The sequence below is a fragment of the Entelurus aequoreus genome, linkage group LG04 (genome assembly GCF_033978785.1).
Source record: "Entelurus aequoreus isolate RoL-2023_Sb linkage group LG04, RoL_Eaeq_v1.1, whole genome shotgun sequence".
Classification (NCBI taxonomy): domain Eukaryota; kingdom Metazoa; phylum Chordata; class Actinopteri; order Syngnathiformes; family Syngnathidae; genus Entelurus; species Entelurus aequoreus.
The window spans coordinates 8843423-8863422 of record NC_084734.1 but is presented as its reverse complement, the minus strand read 5'-3'; the positions used below and the strand labels follow the sequence as shown (position 1 = coordinate 8863422).

General features: G+C 36.7%; 1 protein-coding gene across 1 annotated transcript in view; it reads left to right on the top strand.

Moving 5' to 3' along the window:
• Positions 1 to 2762: 2762 nt before the first annotated feature.
• Positions 2763 to 20000, top strand: part of p2rx3a (purinergic receptor P2X, ligand-gated ion channel, 3a) — a 30340-nt gene continuing 13102 nt past the window's right edge. The window contains exons 1-7 of the mRNA XM_062043407.1: positions 2763 to 3276; positions 10849 to 10984; positions 12693 to 12764; positions 15945 to 16014; positions 19130 to 19226; positions 19308 to 19385; positions 19533 to 19674. Of these exons, the coding sequence (XP_061899391.1) occupies positions 3143 to 3276; positions 10849 to 10984; positions 12693 to 12764; positions 15945 to 16014; positions 19130 to 19226; positions 19308 to 19385; positions 19533 to 19674 (729 nt within the window). The 5' untranslated portion in view covers positions 2763 to 3142. The remainder of the gene's footprint in view (positions 3277 to 10848; positions 10985 to 12692; positions 12765 to 15944; positions 16015 to 19129; positions 19227 to 19307; positions 19386 to 19532; positions 19675 to 20000) is intronic.

The following is a 20000-nucleotide window of genomic DNA, read 5'->3' as shown; positions in this document are numbered from 1 at the left end:
CTATGGACTGGACTCTCACAATATTATGTTAGATCCCCTATGGACTGGACTCTCACTATTATGTTAGATCCACTATGGACTGGACTCTCACTATTATGTTAGATCCACTATGGACTGGACTCTCACAATTATGTTAGATCCACTATGGACTGGAATCTCACACTATTATGTTAGATCCACTATGGACTGGACTCTCACACTATTATGTTAGATCCACTATGGACTGGACTCTCACACTATTATGTTAGATCCACTATGGACTGGACTCTCACACTATTATGTTAGATCCACTATGGACTGGACTCTCACACTATTATGTTAGATCCACTATGGACTGGACTCTCACACTATTATGTTAGATCCACTATGGACTGGACTCTCACACTATTATGTTAGATCCACTATGGACTGGACTCTCACTATTATGTTGGATCCACTATGGACTGGACTCTCACACTATTATGTTGGATCCACTATGGACTGGACTCTCACACTATTATGTTAGATCCACTATGGACTGGACTCTCACACTATTATGTTAGATCCACTATGGACTGGACTCTCACACTATTGTTAGATCCACTATGGACTGGACTCTCACACTATTATGTTAGATCCACTATGGACTGGACTCTCACAATTATGTTAGATCCACTATGGACTGGACTCTCACACTATTATGTTAGATCCACTATGGACTGGACTCTCACTATTATGTTAGATCCACTATGGACTGGACTCTCACACTATTATGTTAGATCCACTATGGACTGGACTCTCACTATTATGTTAGATCCACTATGAACTGGACTCTCACTATTATGTTAGATCCACTATGGACTGGACTCTCACACTATTATGTTAGATCCACTATGGACTGGACTCTCACAATATTATGTTAGATCCCCTATGGACTGGACTCTCACTATTATGTTAGATCCACTATGGACTGGACTCTCACTATTATGTTAGATCCACTATGGACTGGACTCTCACAATTATGTTAGATCCACTATGGACTGGAATCTCACACTATTATGTTAGATCCACTATGGACTGGACTCTCACACTATTATGTTAGATCCACTATGGACTGGACTCTCACACTATTATGTTAGATCCACTATGGACTGGACTCTCACACTATTATGTTAGATCCACTATGGACTGGACTCTCACACTATTATGTTAGATCCACTATGGACTGGACTCTCACTATTATGTTAGATCCACTATGGACTGGACTCTCACACTATTATGTTAGATCCACTATGGACTGGACTCTCACACTATTATGTTAGATCCACTATAGACTGGACTCAAACTATTATGTTAGATCCACTATGGACTGGACTCTCACACTATTATGTTAGATCCACTATGGACTGGACTCTCACTATTATGTTAGATCCACTATGGACTGGACTCTCACACTATTATGTTAGATCCACTATGGACTGGACTCTCACTATTATGTTAGATCCTCTATGAACTGGACTCTCACTATTATGTTAGATCCACTATGGACTGGACTCTCACACTATTATGTTAGATCCACTATGGACTGGACTCTCACACTATTATGTTAGATCCACTAGGGACTGGACTCTCACACTATTATGTTAGATCCACTATGGACTGGACTCTCACACTATTATGTTAGATCCACTATGGACTGGACTCTCACACTATTATGTTAGATCCACTATGGACTGGACTCTCACTATTATGTTAGATCCACTATGGACTGAACTCTCTCACTATTATGTTAGATCTACTATGGACTGGACTCTCACTATTATGTTAGATCCACTATGGACTGGACTCTCACTATATTATGTTAGATCCACTATGGACTGGACTCACACTATTATGTTAGATCCACTATGGACTGAACTCTCTCACTATTATGTTAGATCTACTATGGACTGGACTCTCACTATTATGTTAGATCCACTATGGACTGGACTCTCACTATTATGTTAGATCCACTATGGACTGGACTCTCACACTATTATGTTAGATCCAATATGGACTGGACTCTCACACTATTATGTTAGATCCACTATGGACTGGACTCTCACTATTATGTTAGATCCACTATGGACTGGACTCTCACTATTATGTTAGATCCACTATGGACTGGACTCTCACTATTATGTTAGATCCACTATGGACTGGACTCTCACTATTATGTTAGATCCACTATGGACTGAACTCTCACACTATTATGTTAGATCCACTATGGACTGGACTCTCACTATTATGTTAGATCCACTATGGACTGGACTCTCACTATTATGTTAGATCCACTATGGACTGGACTCTCACACTATTATGTTAGATCCACTATAGACTGGACTCACACACTATTATGTTAGATCCACTATAGACTGAACTCTCACTATTATGTTAGATCCACTATGGACTGGACTCTCACTATTATGTTAGATCCACTATAGACTGGACTCTCACTATTATGTTAGATCCACTATGGACTGGACTCTCACTATTATGTTAGATCCACTATGGACTGGACTCTCACTATTATGTTAGATCCACTAGTCCACTAGAGTTTTTCCTTACCCTGATGTGGGATCTGAGCCGAGGATGTGGTTGTGGCTTGTGCAGCCCTTTGAGACACTCCTGATTTAGGGCTATATAAGTGAACTTTGATGGATTTAATTATTCAAATTTTGTAGTATTTATTTACACAATTTGTTTGTTTTTACCCATTTTTATGAAGCTATTTTTATGTATTTTTTTTAATTTATTGACGTTTTTTAGAAAATATTTTTGCATTTGTTTTTATTTTTTGCTTCTTCCATTTTTTTTCCCCTCCAGCCTCCATCCGGAAGAAGAGTGTCTGTTGTGCAAATGCGAGGCTTAAGAACTGGGGAATTGTGGTGGACGAGGGATGGAGGGAGGGATGGAGGGAGGTATGGAGGGATGGAGGGAGGGCCACTTTTCTCCCGTAGCTTCCAGTCTTGGTACGGGGAGGAGTTGAAGAAGGAAAAGAAGGACGTCCATCACACGCGTCTGCAATAAAGCTGAGTCCAGGTCCGAGTTCTGAAGGAGCACCAGCAGCTACTTTGTCACTAACCACCTGCTCATCTCCACCAAAGCTAAGACTTCAGCCAGCATGAGCTCCATAGTGTGGGGCCTGGTCACCGACTTCTTCACCTACGAGACCACCAAGTCCGTGGTGGTCAAGAGCTGGTCCGTGGGCATCATCAACCGCGTCGTTCAAGTCCTCATCATCGCATACTTCGTGGGGTGAGTCACGCATGGCTTTTTTCATCAAGTCTGAGGGAAAAGCTCATTTCACCTTTTGTACATCAGCCATGTTCTAGTCTCTTCTCTTTTGTAAACAGTCTTGCAACTGTCATGTGACTCAGGTTACTTTTTTATTGAGGCGGCCCTCAGAGGGCCACATGTAACAGTGAATATAAATGTTCAATAGCCTCCTTACACAGTCTGCATAGGAAACTCACGACATTTTTTATTGTCAAAGTGCTTTATTATTTCCAGCCTTTTCTTCAGGCCGCATAAATGATGTGGCGGGACACGTACGATAACGTGGCGTATCACTTAAAATGACGTGGCAGGCCACGTAAAATAATGTGGCATATGACATACTACAATACGACATATCACATTAAATAATGTGGCATATTACATCAAATGATGTGGCAGGCCACAAAATTAATCGCGGCATATCACATTAAATGACATGGCGGGCCAGATTAATTAATGTGCCATAAATTAATGCGGCATATCGCTTAATGTAATGCGGCATATCACATAAAATGATGTGGCGGGCCAGCTTAATTAATGTGCCATAAATTAATGCGGCATATCGCTTAATGTAATGCGGCATATCACATAAAATGATGTGGCGGGCCACATAAATAATGCAGCATATCACATTAAATGACATGGCGGGCCAGATTAATTAATGTGCCATAAATTAAGGCAGCATATCACGTATTGTAATGCGGCATATCACATAAAATGATGTGGCGGGCCACATAAATAATGCAGCGTATCACATTAAATGACATGGCGGGCCAGATTAATTAATGTGCCATAAATTAAGGCAGCATATCACGTATTGTAATGCGGCATATCACATAAAATGAAGTGGTGGGCCACATAAATAAAGCGGCATATCACGTAATGTAATGCGGCATATCACATAAAATGATGTGGCGGGCCACATAAATAATGCAGCATATCACATTAAATGACATGGCGGGCCAGATTAATTAATGTGCCATAAATTAAGGCAGCATATCACGTATTGTAATGCGGCATATCACATAAAATGATGTGGCGGGCCACATAAATAATGCAGCGTATCACATTAAATGACATGGCGGGCCAGATTAATTAATGTGCCATAAATTAAGGCAGCATATCACGTATTGTAATGCGGCATATCACATAAAATGAAGTGGTGGGCCACATAAATAAAGCGGCATATCACGTAATGTAATGCGGCATATCACATAAAATGATGTGGTGGGCCACATAAATAAAGCGGCATATCACGTAATGTAATGCAGCAAATAACATAAAATGATGTGGCGGGCCACATAAATAAAGCGGCATATCACGTAAGGTATTTTGGCATACGACATAAAATGACGTGGCGGGCCACATAAATAATGTGACATATCACATAAGGTATTGCGGCATATGACGTAAAATGATGTGCCAGGCCACATAAATTCATGTGGCATAGGACATATAATAATACGACATATCACATTAAATAATGTGGCATATTACATTACATGATGTGGCGGGCCACAAAAATTAATGCGACATATCACATTAAATGATATGGCGGGCCAGATTAATTAATGTGCCATAAATTAGGGTGACATATCACGTAATGTAATGCGGCATATCACATAAAATGATGTGGCGGGCCAGATTAATTAATGTGCCATAAATTAAGGCAGCATATCACGTAATGTAATGCAGCAAATAACATAAAATGATGTGGCGGGCCACATAAATAAAGCGGCATATCACGTAAGGTATTGTGGCATACGACATAAAATGACGTGGCGGGCCACGTAAATAATGTGACATGTCACATAAGGTATTGCGGCATATGACGTAAAATGATGTGCCAGGCCACGTAAATTCATGTGGCATAGGACATATAATAATACGACATATCACATTAAATAATGTGGCATATTACATAAAATGATGTGGCGGGCCACAAAAATAGATGCGGCATATCACATTAAATGATATGGCGGGCCAGATTATTAATGTGCCATAAATTAATGTGGCATATCACGTAATGTAACGCGGCATATCACATAAAATGATGTGGCGGGCCAAGTAAATAATGCGGCATATCACATAAAATGATGTGGCGGGCCAAGTAAATAATGCGGCATATCACATAAAATGATGTGCCGGGCCGGATTAATTAATGTGCCATAAACTAAGACAGCATATCACGTAATGTAATGCGGCATATAACATAAAATGATGTGGCGGGCCACATAAATAAAGCGGCATATCACGTAAGGTATTGTGGCATACGACATAAAATGATGTGCCGGGCCACATAAACACATAAATAATGCGGCGGCATGTCACATAAGATATTGCGGCATATGACATAAAATGATGTGCCAGGCCACATACATTCAAGTGGCATATGACATAAAATAATATGACATATCACATTAAATAATGTGGGATATTACATAAAATGATGTGGCGGGCCACAAAAATTAATGTGGCATATCACATTAAATGATATGGCGGGCCAGATTAACTAATGTGCCATAAATTAGGGTGACATATCACGTAATGTAATGCGGCATATCACATAAAATGATGTGGCGGGCCAGATTAATTAATGTGCCATAAATTAAGGCAGCATATCACGTAATGTAATGCAGCAAATAACATAAAATGATGTGGCGAGCCACATAAATAATGCGGCATATCACGTAAGGTATTGTGGCATACGACATAAAATGACGTGGCGGGCCACGTAAATAATGTGACATGTCACATAAGGTATTGCGGCATATGACGTAAAATGATGTGCCAGGCCACGTAAATTCATGTGGCATAGGACATATAATAATACGACATATCACATTAAATAATGTGGCATATTACATAAAATGATGTGGCGGGCCACAAAAATAGCAGCGGCATATCACATTAAATGATATGGCGGGCCAGATTATTAATGTGCCATAAATTAATGTGGCATATCACGTAATGTAACGCGGCATATCACATAAAATGATGTGGCGGGCCAAGTAAATAATGCGGCATATCACATAAAATGATGTGGCGGGCCAAGTAAATAATGCGGCATATCACATAAAATGATGTGCCGGGCCGGATTAATTAATGTGCCATAAACTAAGACAGCATATCACGTAATGTAATGCGGCATATAACATAAAATGATGTGGCGGGCCACATAAATAAAGCGGCATATCACGTAAGGTATTGTGGCATACGACATAAAATGATGTGCCGGGCCACATAAACACATAAATAATGCGGCGGCATGTCACATAAGATATTGCGGCATATGACATAAAATGATGTGCCAGGCCACATACATTCAAGTGGCATATGACATAAAATAATATGACATATCACATTAAATAATGTGGGATATTACATAAAATGATGTGGCGGGCCACAAAAATTAATGTGGCATATCACATTAAATGATATGGCGGGCCAGATGAACTAATGTGCCATAAATTAGGGTGACATATCACGTAATGTAATGCGGCATATCACATAAAATGATGTGGCGGGCCAGATTAATTAATGTGCCATAAATTAAGGCAGCATATCACGTAATGTAATGCAGCAAATAACATAAAATGATGTGGCGAGCCACATAAATAATGCGGCATATCACGTAAGGTATTGTGGCATACGACATAAAATGACGTGGCGGGCCACGTAAATAATGTGACATATCACATAAGGTATTGCGGGATATGACTTAAAATGATGTGCCAGGCCACGTAAATTCATGTGACATATGACATACAATAATACGACATATCACATTAAATAATGTGGCATATTACATAAAATGATGTGGCAGGCCACAAAAATTGAGGCGGCATATCACATTAAATGACATGGTGGGCCAGATTAATTAATGTGCCATAAATTAATGCGACATATCACGTAATGTTAAGCGGCATATCACATAAAATGATGTGGCGGGCCACATAAATAATGCAGCATATCACATTAAATGACATGGTGGGCCAGATTAATCAATGTGCCATAAATCAAGGCAGCATATCACGTAATGTAACGCGGCATATCACATAAAATGATGTGGCGGGCCACATAAATAATGCGGCATATCACGTAATGTAACGCGGCATATAATATAAAATGATGTGGCGGGCCACATAAATAAAGCGGCATATCACGTAATGTAATGCGGCATATCACATAAAATGATGTGGCGGGCCACATAAATAAAACAGCATATCACGCAATGTAAAGCGGCATATAACATAAAATGATGTGGCGGGCCACATAAATAAAGCGGCATATCACGTAATGTAATGCGGCATATAACATAAAATTATGTGGCAGTCCACATAAATAAAGCGGCATATCACGTAAGGTATTGTGGCATACGACATAAAATGATGTGCCGGGCCACGTAAATAATGCGGCATATCACATAAGGTATTGCGGCATATGACATAAAATGATGTGCCAGGCCACATACATTCAGGCGGCATATGACATAAAATAATACGACATATCACATTAAATAATGTGGGATATTACATAAAATGATGTGGCAGGCCACAAAAATTGATGCGGCATATCACATAAGGTATTGGGGCATACGACATAAAATGATGTGTCAAGCCACGTAAATTCATGCGGCATATGACATAAAATAATACAACATATCACATTAAATAATGTGGGATATTACATAAAATGGTGTGGCAGGCCACATAAATTCATGCGGCATATGACATAAAATAATACGACATATCACATTAAATAATGTGGGATATTACATAAAATGATGTGGCAGGCCACAAAAAATTGATGCGGCATATCACATTAAATGATATGGCGGGCCAGATTAATTAATGTGCCATAAATTAATGCGGCATATCACATAAAATAATGTGGCATATTACATAAAATGATGTGGCAGGCCACAAAAATTGACGCGGCATATCACATAAAATGAAGTGGCGTGCCACATAAATAATGCATATCACATTCAATAATGCAGCATATCACATTCAATAATGCAACATATCACATACAATAATGCAGCATATCACATACAATAATGCAGCATGTCACATAAAATAAAGTGGCATATCACATTCAATAATGCAGCATATCACATACAATAATGCGGCATATCACATACAATAATGCAGCATATCACATAAAATAATGCGGCATATCACATTCAATAATGCAGCATATCACATACAATAATGCGGCATATCACATACAATAATGCGGCATATCACATACAATAATGCAGCGTATCACATAAAATAAAGTGGCATATCACATACAATAATGCAGCATATCACATTCAATAATGCGGCATATCACATACAATAATGCAGCATATCACATAAAATAAAGTGGCATATCACATACAATAGTGCAGCATATCACATAAAATAATGCGGCATATCACATACAATAAGCGGCATATCACATACAATAATGCAGCATATCACATACAATAATGCGGCATATCACATACAATAATGCAGCATATCACATACAATAATGCAGCATATCACATACAATAATGCGGCATATCACATTCAATAATGCAGCATATCACATACAATAATGTAGCATATCACATTCAATAATGTGGCATATCACATACAATAATGCAGCATATCACATAAAATAAAGTGGCATATCACATACAATAGTGCAGCATATCACATAAAATAATGCGGCATATCACATACAATAAGCGGCATATCACATACAATAATGCAGCATATCACATACAATAATGCGGCATATCACATAAAATAATGCGGCATATCACATACAATAATGCAGCATATCACATACAATAATGCGGCATATCACATACAATAATGCAGCATATCACATAAAATAAAGTGGCATATCACATTCAATAATGCGGCATATCACATACAATAATGCAGCATATCACATAAAATAAAGTGGCATATCACTTACAATAATGCAGCATATCACATAAAATAATGCGGCATATCACATACAATAATGCAGCATATCACATAAAATAATGCAGCGTATCACATACAATAATGCAGCATATCACATACAATAATGCAGCATATCACATACAATAATGCGGCATATCACATACAATAATGCAGCATATCACATAAAATAAAGTGGCATATCACATACAATAATGCAGCATATCACATAAAATAAAGTGGCATATCACATACAATAGTGCAGCATATCACATAAAATAATGCGGCATATCACATACAATAAGCGGCATATCACATACAATAATGCAGCATATCACATACAATAATGCGGCATATCACATACAATAATGCAGCATATCACATACAATAATGCAGCATATCACATACAATAATGCGGCATATCACATTCAATAATGCAGCATATCACATACAATAATGTAGCATATCACATTCAATAATGTGGCATATCACATACAATAATGCAGCATATCACATAAAATAAAGTGGCATATCACATACAATAGTGCAGCATATCACATAAAATAATGCGGCATATCACATACAATAAGCGGCATATCACATACAATAATGCAGCATATCACATACAATAATGCGGCATATCACATAAAATAATGCGGCATATCACATACAATAATGCAGCATATCACATACAATAATGCGGCATATCACATACAATAATGCAGCATATCACATAAAATAAAGTGGCATATCACATTCAATAATGCGGCATATCACATACAATAATGCAGCATATCACATAAAATAAAGTGGCATATCACTTACAATAATGCAGCATATCACATAAAATAATGCGGCATATCACATACAATAATGCAGCATATCACATAAAATAATGCAGCGTATCACATACAATAATGCAGCATATCACATACAATAATGCAGCATATCACATACAATAATGCGGCATATCACATACAATAATGCAGCATATCACATAAAATAAAGTGGCATATCACATACAATAATGCGGCATATCACATACAATAATGCAGCATATCACATAAAATAAAGTGGCATATCACATACAATAATGCAGCATATCACATAAAATAATGCAGCATATCACATACAATAATGCGGCATATCACATACAATAATGCAGCATATCACATAAAATAAAGTGGCATATCACATACAATAATGCAGCATATCACATAAAATAAAGTGGCATATCACATACAATAATGCAGCATATCACATACAATAATGCAGCATATCACATACAATAATGCAGCATATCACATAAAATAAAGTGGCATATCACATACAATAATGCAGCATATCACATACAATAATGCAGCATATATTGAGTGAGTGCCTATATTGCATCCTTTTTCTGTTAACAAGCCACATTTTTACAATATATTTTCCAAATAATATCTTCTAATAACTTTCTTCATGTGTCTTGTTTAATCTCAAGTCGTGTTAAAGCAACTTCAGGTTTGTTAATGTACTTGTTTTTGTTGACTTTAGTAAGAAAAAAACAGTTAAAAAAGGAGTGAGTGAGTGCCAACGTGAGTAATTGCTGTGGTGTGGCGTGCAGCTGGGTGTTCATCCATGAAAAAGCCTACCAGTTGACGGACACCGGCATCGAGTCGTCCGTTATGACCAAAGTCAAGGGCTTCGGTCGGCACCATCAGCGCATTATGGACGTGGCCGACTACATCTTCCCACAGCAGGTGTGACGAGCACTCCACACCTCATGACGTGCACTTGATGACGCGCAATTAGGGATGATGCTCGAAACTGGTTTTCCCGGTTGTTCGATAAGAAAATAACTTTTGATTTTTTTGAGAACCCGTACCTGTTATCCCGTTGCATGCTGGGTAGTGTAGTTGTTATATTCCCTAGCTCATAACATCACATCTTTCCCCTATAAAGAAATAATGTTAACTCAATAAAGTGTATTTATTTTTTTAGCTTTAACTTTTCATTTTTTAGCATTGTAACCACATTTGCAAACAACTTTTCTCTTCATAGAATTTTCTTTCAATAAAGAAATAAAGTGCAAAAATGTCAAAGCATCATAACAAACAGTTATTTCAACACTTTTTTTTTTAAACAACTCGAAAAAAACAAGAGTTCTTAACAACTCTCAATCAGCCTCTTAGGTGGCTGAACTTGTCTCTTAGGTCTAGACCAGGGGTGTCAAACGTACGGCCCGTGGGCCGGATCAGGCCCCCGAACAGGTTTTATCCGGCCCGCGGGATAAGTTTGCTAAATATAAAAATGAGCCGAAATTTTGGAATGAAAGAAACCGCCGTTCTAAATGTGTCCACTAGATGTCGCAATAGCAATTCTTTGTATCATTGGGGATGATGCTACATATGTAAAAAAAAAAGAAGTAACCACATGATGTGAGTGCACCAGTCCAGGAAAATGATCAAACTACATGAATAACATGATTTTGATATTATTTTTTTTATCTTGATAGATTGAAAATCAACACCAATGATTTGACTGATGAATATTATCACATAATTTATTCAGAAAGTATAAATAATGACAAATAAAGATAGAATACTGTTAACCACAACATGTAAGTGTAAAAAAAAAAACAACATTATAATTTGTACATTTTCAGAATGTGCTTGTTCTATTTAAAAAAAAAAAGAAAACAATCTGAAGTTGTCTTTATTTTTAAGTTATCGTGCCGTGATTTTACCAGTCCGGCCTACTTGGGAGTAGATTTTCCTCCATGTGGCCCCCGATCTAAAATGAGTTTGACACCCCTGGTCTAGACAGTCTCTCAACAGCAGGTGACGCGGACACTGCTGTCAGTCCTTGGTAGGCAAGGTCAGGCTCCGTGTCAGCAAGTTCTGCAGGTCCAGCTGAGTCCTGTTGAGCCTTTTCCTGAGTAATAGCTGTAGTTCGTATGTTCCAATAGCAGCAGAAGTGCACTTTTTGGAGAGCTGTATAATTTTCAGTTTTGTGCTCAAGGGACTGATTTTATTTAACACTATATTATTATTTATACACCTATAGTGATCACAGAGACAGGTTGTTTTTGTGTTACTGTATATATTTGTTTTTCTGAAAAATCCCACTTAATATACTTTGGGTAACAACAGTCAATATTTATTTATTTTATTTTATTTTTTTAGGGGCGTAACAGTCAATATTTATTTATTTATTAGATTTTATTTTTTTCTTATACAACAAAAGTGAGCTTTTGTTAAACCAAATATATATATATTTTTTTCCATATACAACAACCTATCTGGACTCGATAAGAGAATCGATAAGGAATCGGTTCGATAAGAGGATTCGATAATAGGCTCAAACTCGATAATTTCTTATCAAACATCATCCCTACGCGCAATGCAAACGATAACATGTTGCTACATGATCAGACTGCAAGGGTGTGTCTTCTTGTCTGACTTCCAGGGAGCTGGTATCTTCTGCATCATGACTAAAGTCATCATCACTGAGAATCAGTTCCAAGGGAAATGTGCAGAGGTCAGAAAACATCACTTTATCTTCCTTGTTCGAAAAGCACAATTAATCAATTAGTCGTTAATTACCATATTTTCCAGACTATAAGGCGCACTTAAAATCCTTATTTTCCCTCAAGACTCCACAGTGCGCCTTATAACCCGGTGCGCCTAATGTACGGAATACATTTGGTTGAGCTTAACCACCTCGAAGCTGTTTTATTTGGTACATGGTGTAATGATAAGTGTGACCAGTAGATGGCAGTCACACATAAGAGATACGTGTAGATGGCAATATGACTCAAGTAAACATCAACATTTTACATGTTCCATTGGAAATATAGAACATTACACACGGCGCTCAAAAATCTATCAAAATGTTTTAGTAGGACTTTGGTAAGCTATGAAGCCACACCGCTTGATGGATTGTACTGTGCTTCAACATAGGAGTATTATTATGGTGTGTGTATAAGGTGAGACATATTATCTGGCGTTTTGTTTCGCAATATTATGCAACTTTTCTTACCTTCTGGTACCTGCTGATCTGTAGTTGGGATCTGCATAAATCCTGAAAAATTGCGCGCATCCGCCTTTGTAGTACGTGCCGACACCGTAGTCGATAAGCTTCGGGTTTTTTCACTCTATCTTCTTGTTATGTGACATTCATCCTCCACTGTTGCCATTTCTAATATAAAGTAGTGTAAAATTCGTACTTATATCTGTCAGTAAACTCACCATGGAAGCGCTAAAACATACCGGTGTAGTGAGTTATATTATTCACCCAAGGAACTTTAGATATTAGAGAGTTCCTGTTGAACGTTTTTGAGTTATGGCCATTTGTAACAGTGAATAGTTATAAATGTATAAAGATTTGCCTCATAATATTATGACACAATTCCTGATGCATTTGATTATTACATTTTGCACGTACACTGTAAAAAATTGTTTAGTTTTTACAGTAAAAAATTGACAGGATTTTACAGCATATTACTATCAATGGAAATATGGTAAAATTATGGCAACTGAACTGCTATTTTTTTTTTTTCAAACCGTAAAATGGTTATTGTTTTTACGGTCTATTACTGTAATGGAAAAAAAACCAAAATGGTACCACAGGGTTTTTTTTTTACGGTAAAAAAAAATGGCAGCTCATTTGCCCTGATTTTTACCGTAAAATCTGTTGTCATTTTTACATTTTTACAGTACAAGTTGATGAATAACTTGCATTGAAATCAATAGTCAAACAGATAAGTATTGTTGTTGTTTTTAAAACATTTTATTAAAAAATAAATGTATGAATTATTTTTGCATTATTAGATAATATTCAAGTTTAAAATATATTCAATTTAATGCAGCATGTGTTTTTTTTTTCTGTCAAATCAGGAAACATATATACATTTAGTATGAAAACTGTCAGGTTCAAACACTGATGACATCTATTAAACAGGACAAGAAGCAAAGAATCAAACAGAGACAGAATTAAATTTGGCTCAATTTGAGGAGAAACGTCTGGTCTGTACTCTTGTACAGTCTCCAGCACGCTATGGCGAAAGATTGTCGGCCTTTTTGTGATAACTTACAAACAATTATTCTAACAGAAGTAGTGCCTCGAGGGGAGTCTGGCCCTCCTTCCTCTTCGCTTTTGTAGTTCTTGGGTCAGACAATATCTTTCAGTGTAGTACAATACATGAAAGAAAACAGAAACACCTTCATGTTGCTTCCCCCCCTACACAGTGGAGTTCTACAAGCCTTCTTCTTGGTAGGTTCCAAGACAGCTTTTGGTCTTCTCACCGGGAACTCATTTCAACACAAAGTTGTTGTGATAACTTCGATAAAATTATTCTAACAAAAACCTGTCGTACTTTATGGACACATGACGTGGCAGGGGCCTTGAGTTGGACGTCTGTGTTTTGAAAACGTGTCGCATGCTGGTACAAAAAATTGCAGCGGACCGCACTTCGTTTTCTTCACATTCTCAGTTAGCATTTTATTAACATCATCTATGCAGCATTTTGAGCACCATCACCATCACATGTTATGTAGACCACAAGGAAGTCTTTTACATTTAGAAAAAAAATCATAATATATTTAATGCGCCTTATATATGAAAAAAGATCAAAGATAGACCATTCTTTTTTCTTTTTTTCTTTTTTTTTTTAAATAAAAAAATAATAAAAAATAGACCATTCTTTTTTCTTTATTTTTTAATTTAAAAAAATTAAAAAATAGACCATTCTTTTTTGGGTTTTTTTAATAAAAAAAAAAAAAGATTAAAAAAAAATAGACCATTCTTTTTTCTTTTTTTTAATAAAAAAAAATAAAAAAATAGACCATTCTTTTTTCTTTTTTTTAATAAAAAAATTAAAAAGATAAAAAAAATAAAAAATAGACCATTCTTTTTTCTTTCTTTTTTTAATTAAAAAAAAAGATAGACCATTCTTTTTTCTTTTTTTCTTTTTTTTAAATAAAAAAAAGAAAAAAGAATAGACAATAGGCCATTCTTTTTTCTTTTTTTTTTAATAAAAAAAATATATTAAAAAAAAATATAGACCATTCTTTTTTCTTTTTTTTAATAAAAAAAAAAAAAAATAGACCATTCTTTTTTCTTTTTTTTTAATAAAAAAAATAAAAAAGATTAAAAAAAATAAAAAATAGACCATTCTTTTTTCTTTCTTTTTTTAATAAAAAAAAATATAGACCATTCTTTTTTCTTTTTTTCTTTTTTTTTAAATAAAAAAAAAAAAAAAGAATAGACCATTCTTTTTTCTTTATTTTTTAATTAAAAAAAATTAAAAAATAGACCTTTTTTTTTTTCTTTTTTTTTAATAAAAAAAAAAAATATATATATATATATATAAAAAAAATAGACCATTATTTTTTCTTTTTTTTAATAAAAAAATAAATTAAAAAAATAGACCATTCTTTTTTCTTTTTTTTTTAATAAAAAAAATAAAGATTTAAAAAAATAAAAAATAGACCATTCTTTTTTCTTTCTTGTTTTAATTTTTTTTTTAAATAGACCATTCTTTTTTTCTTTTTTTTTTTTATAAAAAAAATAAAAAAATAGACTATTTTTCGGCAGTGCGCCTTATAATCCGGAAAATAAGGTACTAATCCTCCTCTTTGATTTCTGTGCTTCTCATTAAATCTTAACGGTCTATATAACCTCCGATTATATCCTTAATTGTGTTGTTTTGTGTTTCAGACTGGAAGGAGGTTTAACTGTACAACAGACTACGACTGTACAGAACATATACCCTCCATCCTCACTAATGGTAAAAAAAACCCCGTCGTTTATGTTGTCTGAATGCATGTTGCCCAATACTGCACGTCTTATCGACTTGCCCAAATTTACAATAAGGCTTGAATTTATTTATTTTTTTACCTGAAAAAATTGAGTAAATCATCGCTTCTGTTTTCATTCCAAAATTTGAGAAAAATAATAACAAAAATAAAACGTATAAAAAAAAAAATTGGATAAAACAAAAACATAAAAAATGGAGATACTGTTTTTCATTGGACCTTTTTTGTATAATTGATGTATTTTTTCTATTGTTATAATTATTATACTTTAATGCACGAGAGTAGTTCAAAAATGTGAACCATGAATAACTTAACTACCGTATTTTTCGGATTATAAATCGCAGTTTTTTTCATAGTTTGGCCGGGGGTGCGATTTGTACTCTGGAGCGACTTATGTGTGAAATTATTAACACATTACCGTAAAATATTAAATAATATTATTCATCTCATTCACGTAAGAGACTAGACGTATATCAGCACGTTCTCGGTTCGTTATTTACGCCTCATATAACGTACACTTATTCAGCCTGTTGTTCACTATTCTTTATTTATTTTAAATTGCCTTTCAAATGTCTATTCTTGGTGTTGGATTTTATCAAATAAATTTCCCCCAAAAATGCGACTTATACTCCAGTGCGACTTATATATGTTTTTTTCCTATTTATTATGCATTTTCGGCCGGTGCGACTTATACTCCGGAGAGACTTATACTCTGAAAAATACGGTATTTGTTTATTAGAACTTGAATTGTTTATTTATGTATATAAAAAAGGCTTAATTGATTTTTGATTTGATTTTTATTAAGGATCCCCATTAGCTGGTTGCCTCAACAACCCACTAGTCTTCCTGGGGTCCACAATTCAATACAATTACAAGTAAAAACATGTAATTATAACTACACAATACAGAAAAAAATAAAAGCATCAATAAAAAACAAGCAAACAATTTACAGTCACAGAATGATAATTACCATATAAATATAACTACACAATATAAAACTTAAAAAACCCTTCTTTTTAAAAAAAGCCTTTTTTTTTTTTTTTAGATATATGCATACTAATTCTAGCTATTTGGCTATTCTAGTTTTGACTTTTATTTATTATCTTTATTTTTCTTTCTTTATTTCTTTCTTTCTTTCTTTATTTATTTTAATACACTGTAGCAATTTGAGGTTGTTTATTCAATGTAAAGTGCTTTTTTACAAATAAAATCTATTATTATTATTGTTATTTAATGATTATTTACTTACTCGTTGCATATTAATTTATTCATTTATTGACTGTTGCGTTACAAATGGAGAACAAAGAAATGTGTTAAAAACTGGGATGTTAAGAAAACGGGTAGGATTAAATAGGCGCTGCTTCTTCCAGCTCCTTTTCGGACACGCTGTCGTGATGAACTGCAAATATGTGCTGTGATTGCACTTCAGATGTATCCACGTTTTTATTATTTGTTTATGTTTTTATCTTTATTGGTTTTGGAGCAACATATGTTGCCATCCAAGCAACGTTACCATGGACGCCCCTGCTTATTTCAGCAAGACAATGCCAAGCCACGTGTTACAACAGCGTGGCTTCATAGTAAAAGAGTGCGGGTACTAGACTGGCCTGCCTGTAGTCCAGACCTGTCTCCCATTGAAAATGTTGAAGGCTAAAATATGAGAAGGGAGACTGTTGAACAACTTGAGCTGTACATCAAGCAAGAATGGGAAAGAATTCCACTTCAAAAATGTGTCTCCTCAGTTCCCAAACCTTTACTGAGTGTTGTTAAAATGAAAGGCCATGTAACACAGTGGTAAAAATGCCCTTTTTGCAATGTGTTGCTGCCATTAAATTCTAAGTTCATGATTATTTGCCAAAAAAAAGGAAGAATATCTTGTCTTTGCAGGGTTTGCAAATCATTGTATTCTCTTTTTATTTACCATTTACACAACGTGCCAACTTCATTGGTGTTGTAACATGGTATAATACAGGGGTCGGCAACCTTTACCACTCAAAGAGCCATTTTGGCAAGTTTCACAAATTAAAGAAAGTAATGGGAGCCACAAAAAAATTTTTTAAATGAAAAACACTGCATACAAAGCTTAAATGCTTTGTGCTATGTTAACCAGGGGTCTCCGACACAGGCACCGGCACGCACTTTAATGTGGAAATTTGATGTTAGTGCAGCCCGCGAGTTTTGAATGAATGGCGCTTGATAGCGTCACGCTTGCCAACCCTCTCATTTTACCCGGGAGACTCCCGAATATCAGAGCGTGATGACACTGCATTTGGCGCCCTCTACAGTCTGCCCTAACAGCGTGCCTGCTCGACCACACGTAGAATGCAATTTCAGCTTGCTCACGTAAGTGACAGCAAGGCGTACTAGCTCAGCAGCCACACATTTTACACTGACGGTACCGATACCCAGAATCCCATGCAGCCCTAACTCTTCCGCTCAACCAACGCACGGAGAGGGGGGGGAGGGGGGGGGGTTGATGTGTGGGGGGATTTGGTGGTAGCGGGGGTGTATAATGTAGACCGGAAGAGTTAGGGCTGCATGGGATTCTGGGTAATGGTTGTGTTGTGTTTATGTTGTGTTACGGTGGGATGTTCTCCAGAAATGTGTTTTTCATTCTTTTTTGGTGTGGGTTCACAGTGTGGCGCATATTTGTAACGTAACAATGTTAAAGTTGTTTGATACGGCTACCGTCAGTGTAAGCTGTGTGGCTGATGACTAAGTATGCTTTGCTGTCTCCTGTGTGTGCAAGTAATAACAACATGCAACATGTGGCCGGACTGGCACGCTGTATGTAAATGCTATAGAGGACAATTACTGCAGTGCAATTAGGGCACACCCTTTATTTAGTAATTAGAGTGTAAATAGGATTATTTTTTCCCTGGGAGTAATCTATGAGAGACACTGAGATCCATAAATCTCCTGGGAAAATCGGGGGGGTCGGCATGTATGTAGCTGAGCCGCATCAGAGTGGTCAAGGAGCCGCGGGTTGCCGACCCCTGGTATAATATGACAAGACGTTACAAGTGAATGATTTGGACTTTTTTGAATGAAATGGTGCTGAAGTCTAAAGGATTGTTGCTGCAACAGGAAAGATCACAGGAACTTGTCTCGCCAACGTGACGGGGTCCAGCGGCGCCTGCGAGATCGAGGGGTGGTGCCCGGCCGAGAACGACAGAACCCCCGTGTGAGACTTGACGGCCCGTCGCCCTCTCTTCCCGCCTTCCAAAGCTGCGTCCTCACCCTCTCTTCTGTCCTTTCCCTGCAGCGAGCCCATGAAAGACCTGGTGGACTTCACCATCTTCATCAAGAACAGCATCCGCTTCCCTCTCTTCAACGTCACCAGGTAGGCCGCCCTAACAGCGTACCTGCTCGACCACACGTAGAATGCAATTTCAGCTTGCTCACGTAAGTGACAGCAAGGCGTACTAGCTCAGCAGCCACACATTTTACATTTTACGCTTGGTGATGCGTGATCATGACTTGCCTCTAGGGGGAACTTCCCATCCAGCATGACGTCGGCTCAGATCAGGAATTGCACCTACCACCCGGACGAGAACCCTTTCTGCCCCATCTTTCGTGTGGCAGACGTGCTGAATTACACCAGTCAGAACGTCACCCGCCTCCTGGATAAGGTCGTCTTTATTCTCCAATCTTGCCTTTTATACTTAATACAGAGCAATGCTGCGATTGCAAAATGAATGTACCGTGTTTTCCGGACTATAAGGCGCACTTAAAATATATATTTTGTTGGTTGACCTCACTGTCAGGTTCAAACACTGATGACATCTATTAAACAGACAAGAAGCAAGGAATCATGCAGAGACAGAGTTCAATGTTGCTCAATGAGGAGAGACGTATTGGGCTGCACACTCAGTTCCAGTTCCAACCTACGCCCTAAGGCACAGCCCAGGTGCTCCTCTATTTATTCAATGACATCACTGAGGCTGCTTCCGAAGGA